The sequence below is a fragment of the Larus michahellis genome, chromosome 7 (genome assembly GCF_964199755.1).
Source record: "Larus michahellis chromosome 7, bLarMic1.1, whole genome shotgun sequence".
Classification (NCBI taxonomy): Eukaryota; Metazoa; Chordata; class Aves; order Charadriiformes; family Laridae; genus Larus; species Larus michahellis.
Genome location: NC_133902.1, coordinates 49,067,479 through 49,087,480, shown reverse-complemented (window position 1 = coordinate 49,087,480; position 20,002 = coordinate 49,067,479). Strand labels below are relative to the sequence as shown.

The window sequence follows — 20,002 nt, the reverse complement described above, 5'->3', positions numbered from 1 at the left end:
GCATGCGCTTGACTGCTTTGCTGCGGGAGGATCACCGTACTTAAGAATTAGTACAGGACATAGGAAGCAGAAGCCTGCAGGCCAAGCAGGCCTTTTACTGCTTTGGTTGACCTCTTGCATCAACAGCCAAGTTTATTTTAGTAAATTAATGTGTTAGCCTAAAAAAGCATTGATATCCTTCTTTCATTTGTGACTAACAGCAGATATGGTGAATGCATATTTCCACCTTGATGATTTCCTTCTTATGTCCCCAGCAATTTACATGATGAATAAATATATTCATTGTGTCCTAAGATGTAAGAGAGTTGTGGAAAAGTCCTAGGCTCAGTGAATGGCTGCCTAGACACATCCTCTCTAGTCTGTTAATTTGAAATACATTTCTTGCTTGATTCTGTTTGCAGAGCAGATATATATATTTCCAGTACGTTCATATTCTGTTGAAGTCATCTGTAGCCTAGAAGAACCAACAGATGAATCTTGTGATTTTCACAGGAGGCACCTACCAAAGGTAGGAAGAACTAATGGTTTAATAAACCAATCCAGACCCACTCATAAAATTACCTGATATATTAATTTGTTTACAACTACTTTAAAATCCATCCCAAAAAATCCTGTTACATCATCTGGTGATAATGACTTCTCTGCTCTTCTCTCTGCCCCATCTAACTAAAACAGTGCATCATTAGTTTTTTTAGAACCTGACCAATATTTGAATCTATGTGATGGCAAACATAAAGTGGCCTGTACATTACTTTCAGCATTGGAAGAACAAACCTATATTATAAAAATACTGTCATAACCTGTTGTATCATCTTTCGTCCTGAAGGATCTTAAAGGGCTTTGCCACGAGTAATCAAGTGTTAAATAAAACAGGGTCTAACATTATGCTTTAGAGTATTTCAGTCAACAACAAAAACAGAGGGAACTGCCTTTTTGTATTGGACTTAGACAAAGAACCAAATACACCCCAGAAGATCTTTGACAGTTTCCTTTGAAAAGGAACTTAATTCTTGGCCAAGAAAATGAGAAACATGAGAGAAAAGCAAGGACTTAAAAGGCTATGTGCCAAAAAATGTTCACAGGTGCAGGAATTAGACTTTTAACAGAATCCCTAATTACACATGTGACTTTTGGCATCTTTTCAAAGCAGCATGAACACAGTTAAAGTTCTTTTCTGCATTTGTGTCCTCCCACAAAAAAGGCAAAAATGTGTTTTCATTTGTAAAAACAATTATAAGTCAATTACGTCTAAGTGGGCAAACTGAGCACAATATTGGAAAGATGGACTTCAGCTTCTGGAAAAATTGACTTGTCACCAATTTTTAGAGCCCAGAAATGGAGATCAACACAATTTTGGACTGGTACTGCATCTGATACATTTATTTGATTTATTTTGCTCCACTCTCTGTACCTTATTCAAACATGTCTGCTTTAATTTTCCAAGGGCCACTGGGAATGTACAAAATATATAATACATATTTTAACATGAGGACAATTAGCATCTTATTCACTAAGGCAAATATTTCTAAACCTAGTGTCAAACTTAGAGCAGGTGGATCCTCAAGTGGCCTCTTTCTCAAAGGTACTGAGTTGATTTTACCTAACAAAAATGCATGCCTTATTCATGAAATTAGTAGTGCCCAACAATTCATCAGAAAAGTGCTGCCGATGCTAATATACCACAGACGCAATTTAACAGTCCATAAAACTACAGAGATGAAGCGTCCTACAGAATTCATTCCTAAATGAAAATCACAGGAAACCATTTTAGCTGATCCTATTTTCCTGTCACCTACCATATACCATCTGACACTGCAAAATCATTGGGGTGGCTGTTCTGTAAATTAAGGAGAAACTGAGATTTCCAGTAAGCCTGGTAAGTGTGGAATGATATAACAGTTGAGTTCTGCCTTGTGAACGGAGAAGAAAGAAACCCTAAAAACCCGCACATGTTGCTGGTGTATTTGATTCCTAGTCTAACAGTTCATTAACAAAGCAGAGCTTCCAGACATTCTTCCTATGGGTAAGATTGTCCGCTACTTTCCTATGTACCTGCTTTTTAATTAGATTTTGGAATGGAATCGTAGCTCCTACCCACAAACCTCCAGTGGGAAGCAAAATCTAAATTAATCTGTGAACCCAGAGATGTTAGCTTCTCCAGATGCAGTTTCTGAACTAAATTATAAATGTTGTAGAACAGAAGAATGGAGAAATAAGAGGACATAACCACAAAATTGGATGTGATTAATCAGTGTTGTAAGAGTTCAGTCCTGTCTTGAGAATGGAGGAAAAAAAGGTCTTAAAGAAAAAGAACATATTGCCTATTTGATTAATTCTTAGACTAATAGTTTGTTAACAAGGCAACATTGCCAGCCATTTCTCCTATGCGTAAGATCACCTATTAGTTTATCAGGTACCTGTTTTTTTTTATTTAGATTGTGTTTTGGAATTACAGTTCTTCTGTAAGTTCTTCTTCTACTCCCTAGACTCACTGCATGGCAAAATGATACATTTGTAATGAGACGCTTTTATCAAGTGCTTTTTCTAAGGTCAGGAGGTGACACAGTACACAGCCAATTTCTTACGCAGTGCTCCCAAGATAGTATGGGGAAATGCAACTTTAAAGATCCTGCTTCCCAGAAATGAGAGGGCTAATCAGTGCGTACTGTTAAAGGGACCTGTATTTCCACCTCATGCAGCATAACTAGGATAAAACCACTTAGGGTTTTCTGTCTTCAAGATGTAAAAATATAAGCTAGTTTGGTTTCCCAAACCTTTGTGAAGTGTCTCCTGTATGAACCGGTAAATTCAGATTATACAGTTAAACCAAGGGAGAAGAGAACTAAATGTTTAGTCCAGAACTAAAATTCAGGAAGTTCAGACTGTGTGTCTTCCCTGATGTTCCAGGATGGCACCTACTGTAGGGCAAATGTGACCTAAATGGGTGGCCGAAATTAAACCTGAGGCTGCCATCCAATTACCGTCTACAAAGATCACAAAAGCCACAAGCAGAGCTACTAATAAACGCAGCCCTTAGTTGGTGGTCTAAGCAGAGCTGCTAAGGCTACTGAAAAGGAAACACAATTTTAGTCTCCAGTTAGGACTGACTTACAACAGAAAAACAATGGAAGGAAAAATTTGCATTGCTGCATTAGCATAGGACTTTGGCCTCTAGAATGGTCAACTGCTGCATCACAGAAGACTGAGATAGAAGAGACCTATTAAATCATCCCAGCCAGGGATGTTGTTGGTACTTTGACAAGAAAGAATAGTAATCACCACCATTAAGCCTAACTTTCTTGCAGCTAATCTTTCACTAGCATTAAATTGACACGCAAATAAAGAGGAATGGTAGGAAACTATTTTAGAGGTATAGATTATACTAATATAATTTAAAGAATATTTCAAAATATGGAATACTAAAGTCTCCATCCACTATTACTGATGGTGTGCCTTTGTCATGTGACATACCAAGTGTAGGTGCACAGTAGATGAAATGTGTACAGGAAGCCCATTTGGAGTTCTCTAAGGGGAAAAACTTTTATTCCTAGCGGGGCGTGATGTTTACCCGTGGAGCTGTGTAATAACATGCGACTGCACTTCAGAACACAGCATTCATTCTTGACGTGAAACAAAGTATATTGCTGATCCTCCCTGAGGATCACCAAAGCCATTTACCACGCTTTGCAGAATGTTAACCTGCAGAGAAAACTTGAAATCACCCCCTGGAGTTCCAAAGTATCACAGCCGCAAGTGTGGGTACAATGTGTACTTTAACATGCCATAAAGTTCCTGCTAAGGATCCCACCCATCTCTATTTTAATGCTGCGTTGGTATCCTTATTATTTGTATTCCTTAAATGGATATATTCAATAACTTCTTGGATGCTGGACCCTGGTTGAGGACTGGGGGTTGAATTTTACCAAGCAAAGGTTTTTAATGAGTAGTTCTTTCAAACTAAATTTCAAAAAGTAGCATTTATTTGATCCTCAACGACAACATCAATAGCAGAAGCATCTGGCTTGCCAGATGCTCAAATAAATAAATTAACAAGCAAACTTAACTCACCCTCCTAGTAAAAGACTAAGTGCTAATATCACTGCATAGATATTAGAGATTGTCAATTCTTCTTGCATTCCCATGGGAAACAGGGTGACAGAGGAGAGCTACATCATATGAACATCACATGCACACTTGAGTAGTACACAGGAAAGGTGTATGAAAGCAGACTGAATTTGGCTGGAGATGAACTGCTGCTGCTGTTACAATTTTCAGGGAGAGATGCAATTACTGTACAAAGCCAATGCTCTACTACAATTTCTATTCAATGACTTTAACCAAAAGAACCATTCAGCAAAGGTGTCCCATATAAATATTGCATTGAGCCTACAGCAGGTTCCTACTTTCTCTTGTTTCCACTGTAGCGGGGCTATGTGGAAGAGGTGCAGGATATTTCCCTGAGAGCAGTTGCAGGATGCGGGAAGGCTGGTTTGGTGCTTTGGCTTTTTGGTGAAGTACCAGAAAGGAACTTTCTAAAATATTACATCACTGGAAAATTCCCCAGAGACTAAGGTTTCCCTTTAATTTTTAGACATAAAATAAAGCCCCGTGTACACAGGCAGGGAAACCAATGCTCCCTTGTTAACAGCAGAAAAGTACACTGTGGCACACGTTGCAGACCAGACAATATCTGCCAAGCCAAAAGTATATTTGAGTTGCTCTTTTCTGCCTATTCTTGCGGGGGGAAGGAGTGATTCTAGAGTTATTTTTCTTATTATGATTTTATTTTGTGTTAAGGTATTTCTCTCTCTCTTTTTTTTTTTTCCCCTTAATCTAAGTAGCCCAACAGCCTCACACCACATAGTTACAATTACGTTTTGCTGCACACAGCATTACAGGATCCACAGGGAACTCTGCTGCAGTGCCAGGATCCAGAAAAAAAAACATAAAATACCACAGACTGACTTGGTTAGGAGCACCTTGTGGAAAATTAGAAGAAACCATTGATGAGATTTACAACTGCCTACCAAACTTGGATACCAATTCCCTTTGCAAACAGCAGGGAATCGAGCATCCCAACCTCTGAGACAAATTTTACCAGTCCTAACCCATACTTTCCATGCTATAAGAGCATCAGCCTGCTCAATACCATATGTTACCATGAATTGGTCATTGTTCTATTTTAGTATGATCCAATTTTCTAATACCATAAACTAGCCTGCACTTTCATGAGCATGGGAACTGCCGAATCCTTGATAGTGGCTTGCATATTGATTCTCTAACGTTTAATAACAAATTTGCCTCTTATATGGTCTGGAGATATCCCCTTTACCTCCAGTCTCTAAGAAGGGGTGAGTTCAGATCACCTTTCCCTTTTCGTGGACTCTAATTAGGTCTCTTTCCTTGACGTAGCTGTCTATTCTCATTAAATTTGTAGGAATTTAATATCCTTGAGTCTTCTCTGACAGATTTGGTTTAAACAGTGGCTGACGGACAGCACAACTGCGTAAGCTTTTTATCATTTGGAGACAAGGTTAAAAATATATTCCTGGAGACACAATTTCAGTCCTATCCAAGCTGCGCACTGGGGAATCCAGACTTTGGAGCAGCATCCACAACACCTCCATCCATCCAATGAGGATAAGGACCAGGCAGTCTAGACTGAGGCAACTCAACTTCTGTGTCTCCCATTATTTGCTCCATATTGGCACACAGTAAAGGTCTCATCCGTTCTCCATGGAAGTTTAGAAGAGCTTTCCATTGACATTAAGATACCTCTGACAATATTCCCATTACAAAGCAGACTGCAAAGCACAGCAGCAGTTTTCCTGCTTCTAATGACATCCATGAAGAGGGTGGCACAAGACACTTCCAAATTATAATAATTTCTAAGAGTGGAAAGGATGTAGCACGTACTGGAATTACTGATGAGGAACACAAGCACCCATGCTGGAATGAGACAAAAACCATTTTACAGCCTCTGCAAAAACCGTAGGAAAGAGATTGCCGAAAAGAAAAGTTAGGATTGGCTGAACCGCTGCATATTCTGCTGTCGGCTGCTGACAGCTTCAGGAGGGAACCACACGTGGCCGGTGCCGGCTCTGCTGCCAGCGCCTCGCTCCCACAAAAGGTCTCTGTTTGCTAATTTTAGCTCTTCTGAATTACTGCTCACATTAGCGCAAACCTGCCTTCTCCACGGAAGTCTCCAGGTCGCTGCTGCCTGGACCTCTCGGAGTACTGTGGAGCCACTAATCTGGTGGTTAAAAAGCCCGTGAGGAGCGGGCAACAGCTTTAAATCAGCACTAGCATGGAAAAGGCCAGAGAGGGCAGCACGGCGAAGTGTGCTGCAGAGACTCACAAACCACTTGTCAGACAGCCACTGAGGAAGAGGATGAAGAAAATGATGCTCTGCATAAAATTTATAGCAGGCTGCGGTGCCCACTGGCTCCCTCACCAGTGAGTGGGTGCAGGATATATCCTAGTTTACAAGTTTTTGCCTTTTCTCCATCGCCTCAGCTGCTTCTTCCAGGCAGCAAACGCCGGTACAATCAACATGCAAAAGCCATTTAGCAAGGAGGAACAATGTTGATCTAATCCCCAGAACAAGGGCTTGGACACAGCTCAAAAAGCAGAGTGCAGGAGTGCAGCTCTACGTGAGATGCTTCAGGGGATGGGTTCAGGCCTCAGACCCTGCCAGCGCCACCGGGTGTCACTCAGTCATGGTGGCCTGGGCATCCCAGCAGTGGTGGGTGCGCGTGGTGAGGGGGTTTGTTTTCCTGTTTGCTCCAAATTTGGAGAAGTCTGAGCAGAATCCTTCCCAGCCCCAACCCCCCTGTTGGAAATGCAGTCAGACACTACCTACAACATCGCTAACAGAAATACAGTGACACGGGGAGCGGCTGCACAGGACAGGCACCCATCTTGCATGGGACAGCCAGAGATAAGCAGCCCCCGGCCCATGCCTGCGAGCTGAGACTCCCCCGAGAAGACAGCTGGGGTTTTCTCAGTGCCTCGGCAAAGCTCAGACCCCTGTGCCATCAACCCCTCAGGACGCCTTGAGGAGGCTCAGCTGATGCTGCTGCGTTGGGAAACCATCCTCACAGGAGGTTGGTATTTCCTGGTCAACACCCGTTGTCCATACCTTTGGTGGGAAGCGCTGTGACAGACATTTCTATCTCTGCTCAGAGGGTTTTAGGAGCCCTTCCGTCCCTCCTCTGTCAGTGAGACAGAGACAAGCAGCCAGGTGTGGCAAAGCTGTGCGGCTACAGCTTGGCAGTAGCAGCCTGGTTTTTGTGCAGCAGACCTGGAAAGATGGGGGCTGCGGAGAAGGACTCCACTCACTGCAGTCCTTCTGGCTGCTCTGAACTTGCAGCCTGATTGCGGCGCCTGCAGCGAGGAGAAACAGCCTGCAAATGGGAGGGTAGGCCTGGACCAAAAAAGGCCAGACCAGTAAAACCAAAAGGCAGTGGACCCAAACCAGGTAGAGACATTTGCTTTGCTGTTTGGAAGAGCACAAAATAAAAGTGACCTTTTATTCCATCAGATTTGTCCCCCTGTCAAGCTTTATCTGCTGACTCTACTGAAGAAGGCATGACTGAGCTCTCACTGGGCTGGAAAAGCAGCACAGCGCCAGGAAAAGGAACTTCTCTTCCAGACCTGTGCATTTTCTTTGTACGTTAAACTTGGCCTGTAGGGTTACCTCTGCAATCCTAAATCTTCAAATGAGTAACTCACTGGAGAATCTTTATGTTGGAGACGTTAGATGAACCAGAAAGAACCCAATATGACTTTGAAATCTCAGCATGAGTCTGCATGGTTGGCAGTAAGAGAAAACTGGACCCCTTCCCCCACCCTGTAAAAAAGAACAATTGCCTTGGAAATAATTCAGACACAATAAATGAGGGATTCCTTCATATTAACCATTTTCAATTGCAGATTTATAATCTAAAATTAAGCAGATGTTGAGTGTTGAATAGAATGCTTAAAAACATAATGGCAAGTTAAAATCCTAGTTTCTCTGCATGTGGCAATCAGTAATTTCAATTATTTATTGGAATACAATTAATATATAATAAAAAGGAGCAAGCTACTAAAGAATATAGAAATATTGAAGAAGTTAGTGTAAAAAAAAACAGTAACAGATTTTCAGGTCTTCCAAAATGGTGCAAATATTTTTGGATACAAAATAGACAATTTAAAGGGATCTGCGAAGTATTTTCTATGTCCTTTAAGGAATTTATTTCAAATAAGGAATTAAATCTTGAAATAACATCAACCTTTATTTTATTTATTTGAGTCCCTGAAGTCATGTTCGGAAACAAGACAATCAGATATCCATGAGTTTGTCTCAATATTAACACTACATTACTCTCATCTGCCTCTATTTCACAACAGAGAGATGAGAGATACTTCTGCTACACCAAAAAGAAGATATTGATGATCACTGGTAGAAGTGATATGCAGAGCCCAGCTTACCCTGCCTTTTATTAGTTTTCAGAAGAAAAAGGCTACGTGAGCTGTGCAGTTCGCAGTACATTAACTACAAAGCTCTGAATCATGCTATTTGTGTTGTTCATCACAAAACCAGACTGAAAACACTTGCACTGTTATCCAGCTGGAAGGCAGAGCAGGGCTCAGCAGCTCACCAAGCTGGAACCAGTCTGAGCGCGCTCTCAGCTCCCACAGAGGGCAGAGGAAAAGAGGACACTTGCCTTAGGTCCAGAGCTGTGCAAGATCCGTCCTTACACTATCCAGGAAAACAGCAACAGGCAAGGAAAGCAGGAATTAATTTGGAAACTGATACAGAAAGCCCCCGTTTACCTTAGGTTTGGACTAATTTTCAAAAAAAATCCAGGGATTAAAATTAAACAAACATGGGAAATGAAAATCTTGTACCTATTTAAAAAAAACCCAAACCGCAGACTTACACAAACAGTGTCATGAGAGCTGGAGAGGCTGATGTTTTCATCTCTCTGCTGCAAGACGGGAGCGACACCACCAGGGTCATTCCCGATGCACCTTCTAAACAGGGTCTCCAAGATGAAGATGCTACAGAAACCTGCTGCATTTCTTCAATCTATGATTTTAATCCATTTCTTTTTGTCCTGTTTGCTATGTTACACTGGGCCAAGTTGTTTCCTTTAGCTCAGCCTTGCATACTGGATTGTAACCACATAATTTTGACTTTCACCCTCTTTAACCTAAGCATCCCCAACACCTTCAGTCTTTTCTCATAACTCCTGCTCCTCAGGCTCTGATGGCTCTTTTTCCCTCTGCACTTCTAGGAAGTCCACATTTTCTAGCAGCTTCTGGTAAACAGAGGAGCTTGCCGGGCTGGCAGCTACAGACACTTACTGCAGAATTTCAACATCAATTATATCCACTGTCCGCTTATCTAGGAATAAAATATCTCAACAGGTCATTACCGCAGCTGATCTCCAACAGGAGGCGAACATGTACCTTCGTCCTGAGGTGGTCAGTAAAGGGACACAGGAAACAAAACAGAGTGATGTGGTCAGAAGCCTTTTAAGAGGACAAGGTGAGACCAACAACTGTTTCCACCGAAGTCCCCCAGTCCCTAACTGATGGTGATAACAACATCATGTACCAATGCCACGTACAATGGAGGCTGGATTTGAACTGGCTAGCAAGTGGCAAACGGCTCTCAAATTCACTAGCATTCCTGTCAGTTATATACTAATGGGCTTCTTTCTCCAAAATACACTTACAATTTTTTTTAAAAAAATCAAATGATATCTGAAGAAAATACTAAACCTCCATTAGCCTCATTAGCCTCACTTCATTTTTTACTGTGGTATTTTCATACAAGCGTGTGGTGGAATAATTATCTTGTAGATGGCACCAGATATTTAGTTACTAAAATTAGTATGAAGTCCCTGGTGTTATTTTTAAAACACATGGCTATTTTTGTAGATCTACAATAGCCTCCAGAAAAAAATGATCCTCAAAAGCTTCTTTTGTGCTAGGATCATGTAACAGAAAGTAGAGCTCCAGGGTTTAATTCCTATCAGTCAACAAAATGAGTTTCACACTACTCCCGCCAGAGGAGCTAACATACACAGTACCACAGGTCATCAGAGAAGAGCTTAAAATAAATCCAAGAGTGGGTGAGTATTGCTACATTTTGCCATCCCCTGTATTGCTCTTCTAATTTTATAATGCTCCAATCACTGAAGTAATTATTAGAGACACTTAAGTTGTTTTACTGATCCTAGCACCTTTCATCAAACTCAGGCGGCTCTGAGGAGCTCTTCAAACACACAGGCTGTCCCTTGGAAACATTTTGCTGCTGTTACGAGCCCTGGATGTCCCCCAGAACAAGGAAATATTTGAGCAGGTTTTTAAACGGAGGACAAATAAAAAGTAGATGTCTTTAAAAATACAGGCCTCCGAGGCATCTCGGGTTTCCCCCTCTGCAGCGAGCACAGAAGACTGCTTATCTTGGCTCCAAAACAGATTGATGTGTTCAGCCGGAAGATTCACTATAGCTGACAGAGAACATTTCCTTCATCGTATTGCTTCACCATGCGAGGAGATAACTCAAGCTAATAATATTCTGTCTCCTTTTTATCCTCCTATAGCCTACGCATAACTTAATTCTTAATTCCAAAGAGCTCGCAGAGGAGATTGGCCTGGTGCTAGTTTCATTTACACACATATAAATCAAAACTCAGTCTACCGGAATAGATGGCACTGCACTGGTGTTAAAAAATATAATCCTCAGCGAGGCCAGAAAATTCCCCCTCAGCTCCCTCGATCATAAACACCATGTTATCCTAGAGTCAGTCACGCCCTCCAAATTTTTAAACATCACATCCCATTTAAATTTGCATGTAAATAGGAGCTATCCTGATTCACAAGAAATACAGCTTTGCCTATCCAGAAAGCCTTAGCGCAAATGTAAAACAAGCAGAAAATGGCAGAGCGGTAGAAACCTGGCATCCGTGGCAATTATCTTTACTTCTAATAAATAGCGTCTTCGTTTCTTAGTAACTAATTATAGTGGAACTGTTTGGAGAAAACGGCCTCGTGATATGCCTTGAAAGACCCAGTGTACAGCACCCAACCAGGACCGCATTTGTCTACGGTGTCAGATACCCACTTTGCAACCTCCTCCTAGTACCCAAGACTGCAGGATCAGGCTTTGGAATCTTCCAGAACCCCTAAGTCACCCCAGATACTATGGACTGCAAGGCTACCGTTTTGGAATATGAACAAACCACGTTCCTAGACCTGAAGTTTCAAGCCCCAAGCAGTAACCCTCAGGCACACGGGAAACCCCCCGGACTGCAGGAACCTGCCTGGCCATGACTCGCAGCTGCATGAAAGCCCTCACTATTCTGCTCTAACTCAAACACACATTGCTGCTTTCAGAAAACCCACATTATTATTCCAGTTTTGAAGAAGGACTTGTGGAAAGCTAAAGCAGAAACTTTGAAAACTGCTAGCAAGACCCTGGTTTCACTTACCCTAATCTATCATCGTATTTCATCACCACTCTCATACCTGCTCAAAGCTCCCAGCAATGCGCCACCTCTGCCCCCTCCATTAAGATATAAAACAAGGGTTAAGTGACAGATAGTATCAATGTGGATAGCAATCTGTCTCACTCAGAAAACATTGCACCGGGAATAAAGAAAGAATTATTATACTGGTGTCAATATGATAAATTACACCCTCTTTTTTTCCTAAAGAATTTCTAGTTTTTCAACTAGCACAGAAAACTCTCCCCCTTTCAGCACTCTGAACATCAGAGCAGTTTCTCCTGACATCCTGTTCAGAGTCTCTGCTAATGAAACTGTTTATTTTGGTGGATGGCTGACACAGTTATTCATTACAGCACTCATCTTGGAATAAATATGAACTAGGAGCCAGTGATATGAATTCAAACTGTTCCTTCCATATATTTGTTTCTAAAAAGTAAAAAAGTTTGAAGGCTCTGCTGATTGCCCTTGTTATAGTGAACAAAACGTTTAGAGAAAATGAATTTTCAGTGTTTTCTCACACCACACAGGTTACACAATCCCACGTGCCAAACCCACAAAGTTTGTGGTCACGTATCCCTCCTACAGCTGTGAGATCACCACTGCGACACCAGACAAAACAGAACGAGGAGGAACCTAAAGAAGTCACCTCCTGATTTATCATCCCCTCTCCCTAACATTTATATCCATGCCAGAAATTTGCCTATAGAGTTATGGAGGAATTTAAGAAGAAATTAGATGACTTATTCTAGTGCAAATGCAAATCCATTAGAAACCCTTTCCTCACGTCCAGCCTAAGCTTCCCTTGCTTTGGTGTAACGCTTTCATTTCTTCTCCTAGCCCTACAAACCCTCTCCTTTTGCAGCATCACAACATGCTTTTAAAGACCGTTCTCGCTCTCTTCTGTTCTCCAGGCTGAGCAACCTCTACCCTTTTAATCCTTCCTTGACAGGCCACCTTTTCTAAGACCTCTGACCACTCTTGCTGCTTTCTGCTCCACACCTTCTAGTGTGCAATATCCCAAACAAGAGACAGAACTCTGGTCATTGTCTCCACAGAACCAATCCGCAGGGATCCTTGGGAAATTGGTGAAAGTGCTTCATGACTAGCCAGTCCCCCACCGCTGAGCACATTTTCATGACGGGAGGTTGTACTGCAGAGGAAGAAATATTCTCTGGTATAGCTAGAGAGATGTCCTTCAAAGGCTTCAAACAGCAGGGCAGAACAAGGCTTTGCCATGGGGACCAGGAGGGAAAAAGATTTTTTTAGTGTTTCCAGAGAGATAAACAGATGGGTTGTGTATTAGCTCCTTCAGCATTCACCTCTGTCCCCCAGCTTCTGCATCACCAGAGAAGAATCATTGCTGGACTGATTCAGAGGGAGGCAACCAAAAGCAGCATCTCAGATTGCGCTAATCCATTTAGTTGCATGAGAGTGGGGAACAGAAGCGATGTGTCTTGCTATTACTGCCACCTCCATGAGGAAAGGGCAATTAATAGAAAAGGTTGACATGTTAGAAGTTAATTTTTGCTGTGCAATTGCTTGCAACCCCAAGCAATGTCATATTTTTGTTACTTGCGACCATGCAAAAAATGATAAGATGTAAGGCAGCAGTTTCATTACTGCAGCAGCTGGAGGGGGATTGCCAAGCCCTGGGACATGCACTCCCAGGGAGTGACCTCCTGCTCTCCCAGCCCCACAGCAGTCTGTAATCTCTCTCACAATATGGTTGAAAATAGAGCTGGCTAGAGGAAAAAAGGGGAGGGGGTGGGGAGAAAAACAAACCAATTCCGTTTATTACTGAAACCTTGATGAGCAAAAGTCCAACACAGCAAAAAATACATCGCCAGAGGACTTGTGGAGTCCAGGAAATGAGCACTGGCAGATCTGGCACATGTGGCTGCGTTTGCCCCTCGCCCTCTGCAGCCGAGTGATGAGTCTCCAAACAGCCCTCAACTCTCTTCCATACCAAACACGGGACATTTGTTCTCTGCGCATCATGTATTTGAGGAACTGAGTGCATTTCTGAGACCCTTACCTCTTGGTTTTCTGATGCAGCCAACCCCTCTGCCCTTCAGGTGTTAACTTCACACTCTTTGCAAAAATATGAGCACTCTTTAACGGGTCATACCCTGGGTTTAAAAAGAAGGAGCTCCTGGGTGGCACAGGGTGTGTTATTGCAACCCTGAACATCCCTTCTCAGCCCCTCACTTGCCCTGGGATAACCTAACCTTCACCTCGATAACCAGCGCAGTGGTTCTTGGGTAAAGATGTTTGTCAAGCTTGAAAATAGGGAAAGGAAGCTGGATGAGGGTGTACATAGTCTCAGACTCTCGGAGGCATTAAACATTGACTCAGAAATACCTACCTGGGCACTGAGCCCTATAAACTGTCTCCCACACCTTACAAAGATAAATATGCACTGGCAACAGACCTTTCCTCCGGGACCCCTGGGAAAGGGATGGGAACCTGCGTGTTGAGGAGGGACACAGGGACTAATGCGGGGAAAGGTGCTGGTTCACATGCAGAACCATCTGAAATGCCTTTCTTTGAAAGCTTCCGCCTTAGTCCACCCATGTTCCTTCCTCAGCCTGAAGAAAGCTCTGGGAAGTGCTGGAGCAGGAAGATCTGCCTCCTCGCATGGGGCAGGCTCTCCTCCCCAGCAACTACAGTCCCCTACACCAGCTCTCCTGAACCTCCCACAAGGTATTAAAAAGCAACAGCAGACAACAGGCTCTCTCCAGCTTGCTATATTTAACTGCACTAAGCACTCTCCTCCCTTTCCGTTCCTCTAGAAGAGCCACGCAGAAACATGGGGAATGGGAGCTTCTCCTCGTAGCTGTTGTGAGCCTGAAGCCTGGGTTTGCTCGCACTGCCTCCACTCTGGGCTCCTGCATTGCCGCATGTGCGATAAAACCCATCAGAGCATACACAGGAGGAGGAAGGGAACACTTTTGTTTCTCCGTCCCAAGAACTGAAGGTACTAAACGTTAATACTTGGAAATCAGCAACTGCCAAGAACAAGTTCCCCACCCATCCATCCACCCTGAGCTTTGAAGTGTTTTCTTTCTAGCTTTACCTTGGCACGCTGGCCAAATAAGTCACAAGTTTCCGAAGGTCTTCCTGCCTTATTCTGTCGTGATTGCTGCGGGCTGGGAAGGTCAAGACAGGACCACCTCGTTTATCACGGCCACCTGCGGAAAATAAAGGATTGTTAGAAAATCAGGCAGGAAGCACACGTCAAAATAACTATGTGCACTGAATTGATAAACATAAATTACAGCACATTCAAGAGCCCATGCACTCTTTGTAGCTTTCAGGCTTGCCTAATTGAGGAAGACGTGCTTGCATTTGCTGGAGCTCCAAGGCGGGAAATAAAAAAAAAATAATTAAAAAAAAAAAAAACACAACACAAGGAAAATTGCTACTAGCATTTCTTCTGACTTTCACCTAATCCCATCAAATCTAATATAACTGCCAATCCAAGCAGGCAATGCTAATGAAATCCTACTGTGGGGATAGTTTTAAACTGGTCAGCACCAAGAAAGTGAAAGTATTTTTCACTGTTACTCAGCGTGTTGCGTCGTTCATTGCCAGACAGTTTACAATGTCCTGCCAGTTAAAAGCGATGTATCCCAGCGATGCTTATGCAGTAAAACATTCTAATCTATCTGGCAATTCATTAGAAATTGAAATTTTGATTACAAGTTCATGCCTCCTATGCCTTCTATTTAGAGATTGTTGTTGGCAATTGGATGATTTTTGGTTTGGTTTTATTTTTTTTTTTTCCCCCATGTAGCTTTCCTGTCTTAAAATCCACTCCTTTTAAACTGCCAGTGTCTGGCGCTTCATTCATTACAGCAATTGTCAAAAGGCTTAGCCATAAAGGAAGGACTCTACCCTGAATTATACAATCACAAATATAGGGGTGAATACAATCTATTCTATAGCACCTTATTTTATTCTCTGCTGTGAATAAAGTTTAATAAGCTTGAAACTGAAATCTCGTGTCTTACTCAATGTTTAGTTCTTACTTCACATATCACAGGATTTTTTTCAGGAATTGTGTTTTGCTAGATACATGTTTGCATTGTTATCTAGGAAAAAAAAGTCATAGCAAAACTACAGTTCAAAAAGCTAGCGCAGAACTGCAAGGACCTTGCAAATAAGCTGTAAAAATGCAGATGAGTTTGCACTTTTCAATGGGAAGTATAATCCCTTTAACAGAAATATCACTTCTGAGAAAGGAAAATCACATGCTTCTCTGAAATAATTTACCTGTCCAACAAGGATTAAAAGCTACGCAACAACATGCTCATCTCCGGCATCAATCCATGCTGTGTTCTCTCGTGCAGAACACAGGATGCCCACATTCTGTGGAGTCATGACTTCTGTAGGGGTCCTAAACACCCTAATTCAGTGGGAAGAGTCCTAAGAGGCTCTGCTGTAAGCGTGTGAGAGCACACGTGCACTTGGAAAAACAGTATCCTGGATCACTACAGGACAAAGAATTGTTCTGGCCAGAATTCAGATCAGGAATCAAGGAGGTGCCTCATATGGCAGAATTTCCTGGACAAACCAGAAACCAAACTGTGAGATACATGCATGTACCTCCAAGGTACAGGTTTTCCAGCCAGCCCTGCTTCCAGATCAGAGAAGTCACTTGTAGATCCAGCTCCCATCTGACAACACATCCCCTGTCCATTTTATTCTAAAACTGTCCATTCAGTTGATGCCATGACAGGTACAAGCTCACCTTCTAGCACAAAGTGTCTCTCTACATGACCAGAGTTACACAGAAGCAGATAAAAATAGCAATGTTGTTACTATACATACATTTTTTAAAATATATTTTTTTAAATTGCTACATCCTGTCTAAAGAGTTTTCTACAGTGCTGCAGATGGTACAAGTCAAAGTCCGCTACATAAACTTCATCCATACAGCTTGAGATGCCAGTGTTACCCTTTGTTACGGTTCGCCAGCATTGAAACTCCCAGAGTTTTCAATGGGTGCTATAAACCTGAAGGGCTGCATTGTGCAACTCTCCAGTGGGGCCAGGTCATGTCTCATTTCTCCAGGGGTACAAATGGAGAGGCAAACAAGAGATGCTATCTTCATTTTGAGCCCTGATGCAGCCAGGGGTACATATGGAGCACAAAAACTGTCCTGCCTAATCTCCACGCAAACCTCTGTGCCTGATGTTCGCCTTTGGCTTCACACCCTGAAGATGAGGAAGATCCATGGGAATTTGGTCTCACCTTGGCTGATCCACACCTCTGCCCCATAGCATGAGAAAGGAGGTGTAACGTGACGAGGATTCAATTTACAAGGAAATAAGCTCATTTTTATTTTCAGACCTATATACATATATATGTATTAAAAAAGATCCTTATTTTAAGCACATTCTCCCTTTGTTGAGATTATTTCACACACCGTAACAATGCCAAAACTATTATATCATGCATGATGTGTCCAACAGAAAAGAAAGCCAGCCTATAGAATGGCAAACCAATGTAGTAACTAAAGCTGGAGGGAAATATTTTTTCAACACAGGAAGCTTTTCAAGGTTTTGAAAAATTTCCTGTCATATCAAGATGTAACCAAGGCTTTCAAAAGCTTCCAGATATTCACTGAAGCAGAGACCTGAACTTGAATTGCATCCCAGAAGAACATGCTACCCGCTACTCAGTAAGGGTCCCTCTCGTCCTCCATTCCCATTTATTTAAATATTTCTACAGAGTGGAAAAGCACTAAAAGATGAGATCAGGAGACATCCAAGTCCCCAGTTATAAACCTCTCCCAGGATATGAAACACCTGGGAAGGGCCATGAGCTTCCCACAGCCCAGCAGCCCTGATTGCTTTGATGCTACCCGTTCACCTCAGCGTGGTAAACCAAAAATTGCGTTTCTGGCCATGGACCCCTTTCCCACCTAAAGATTCATCAAAGTGAGCTCTGAAAAAAAAAAAAAAAAAAAAAAATCTAAATTCTGGTAGGCTGAAAAAGCTAAATCAGAAAATTCTTGACCCTCTTACTAACAGTAACACAAGCATTTCAGCTGCAGAAAAGGAAACAGGGTCCAGAACATTCCTGTCCTGTCTTTGCTTCAGGATGAAAAAATTGTCCCTCAACAGTTCATCTAAACTGTCCTCAGGGGAGCAGGATAAATACGGCTCTAGCGCAGAGTCAGAAGTTACCAGGACAGACCAGAGAAAATGGGTTAATTCTCATTGGAGGAGGATGGCTACATGATGACCCAGTTGGAGGATTCTGGATGACAGAAGGACAAATAAGTGCCTGGACTGACTCCTTCTAGTCCTATGGCACAGAAGAACAAGGAGACATGGGGCAAATCTCAAGAAATGTGAGGGTTAGAAACAAATGTTTCTCATTTATGATAAAAGTACTGCTCTATGCTTTGAGCAATAGGGTGAAATTATTATTACAAGTGAATTGTACATATTAAAATCCTTCACTTGTTTCCAAATTATTCATGAGCAATCCCTAATTTTTATGAATATCTGCATAATTTACCATTTTGTGAAGGGCCTGTATGAAGAAATGTCAGGTTTCTTCCAGAGAAAACCATGGTATGTTTAATTCACCATAAGACTCACAGAGTTCAGTAACTGTGGTTTACTCTCTTAAATACTAATAATACATAGCTTTTCCATTGCACTTTATAACCACAGATCTCAGGTTTTCTAGGCAGACTAAATGGGATATTACCACCATCGAACTTCAGACACCTAACATGCCTATATTAGGTTCCTCATCTCCTCTAACAGAGCCTCCAGACAGGTAGCCACTATAAGAGAAGAAAATCTGGCATTGGCTGTACAGGGAGACTATACCTTTCTTCTTCTTTATTATTATCTCCTTTTTCACTGAGGGGAGTAGAGAGGTACAGAGAGGGGAAGAAAATCAGCCCAGATCCCACAGCAAGTCACTTGAAGAACCAGGAGCAGAAATGAGGTTTTCTGACTCTTAGTCAGCCTAGTGTTAGAGCTTCATAGGCTAAAAGTCAGCAACTAAGAACACAGAAACTCTCTCTCTGCTGGTTATTAATCCACCCAAGGAGGCTAATCTTGCCCCAAGTCAGCCATGATCTCAACACCAATTTTACATGCACAGCCTTCAGAGAACTACCCAGCATATTGTTTTAAAAGAAAATAAAAAATGGAAGGAAGACTCTCAATTGCTCTAATCAGTGTGTCCCATCTCCTGCCTCCCACTGGGCTCACAGACATGGGATGCAATAATCAAACATGTCATTAGGTTTGCTAATTACAGTTATTAAATGCTAAAACAAAGAGCTGATAATTTCTAATTTTTTTCAAGGTGGGTTTTCACGGGCTCTTCTCTGATTTAGAGAGGCAAACAGATGGTCTAGTTATTAGTGCTCTGGAAAAAGGAGTCAGAAAAACACATGTTCTTCAGGGCACAAAGTACACTGAGAACAAATATTTAGCCATATATGTCTTGCATTCCTCCTACAGAATCCTTTGTTGATGGCCTTGCCTGTCAGTCGTTTGTTTGCCGGTTCTTCCCATCTCCCTTTCTTCCAGGCCATACAGAAACCATTGCTAAATTCAGCAATTGTTCCCAGAACTAGGATTACATCATTTTTCCTCTACAAATCATACAGGGAATATTGCAGTGATGGCACAAGGCATCGTGATGCATACCACATTAAAAGAAAACATTAAAGAAACCTCAAAAAACTTGCACGGAAGCAGACAGCAGTGTCAGTGACTTTCTGCTGACCACTTTTCTGGTCAAGCCTGCAGCCAAGAGGAAAGGGACTCCAGCCACAAGATCTCTGTCCTGGCAGCTGCCTGAACTGGCATCTTAATCCTCTCAATGGTGGGCCCAAATGCTTCTGCCTACAGTGGCTCCAACTGCCCGCAGGTAAGTCAAGATGTTGGCCAACCCAGAGCATTATTAACGTGAACTCTGTGTACAGGCCTTCCCAATTTCAAGTCCTGAGGCACATCCACCCCTGATAATACACAAAAAGCTAAAATTCCAGCTTTGCATAGTCCTGTTGAGGACAGGAAATTATCAGTTTCCTTTAATGCAGATTTCTTGTATACAACAGATAGTAATTTTATCAAGCTCTGTTTTCAAGCTGCATCTCTCCAGTTCTATCAGCCATTCCACCACGATACTTACCCGCTTGCATTTATCTAATTTAAGGGATTCAAGCACTCTGCTTCCTTTGGCACTGTCTTCATAAGCATGAATTCATTAGAATTAACCATAGACACAGACAAGTGTCCATACATGGAAAGACACAAGTATCTTGTCTAACGTCCTGCAACACATCAGCAATGGAGACAGGAGTAGTACACAATGTCTCTGGCCTCCGTTCGGAAGTCTACTGCAGTTCAAATGAATACGCTGCTTCATCTGACCCCTGCAGATCATAAGCTGATCAATCTTAATGTTGCAGACTCTGCTGAGATCGTAAGTGAGCTTCCAGAGGAGCTGAAATA

General features: G+C 42.2%; 1 protein-coding gene across 12 annotated transcripts in view; it reads right to left on the bottom strand.

The window, feature by feature from the left end:
• The window catches only part of KALRN (kalirin RhoGEF kinase), a 522,320-nt gene that overhangs the window by 330,672 nt on the left and 171,646 nt on the right, over positions 1 to 20,002 (bottom strand). For all 12 annotated transcript variants that reach the window (XM_074595384.1, XM_074595391.1, XM_074595388.1 and 9 more), the window contains one exon: positions 14,584 to 14,698. In XM_074595384.1, the coding sequence (XP_074451485.1) occupies positions 14,584 to 14,698 (115 nt within the window). The remainder of the gene's footprint in view (positions 1 to 14,583; positions 14,699 to 20,002) is intronic.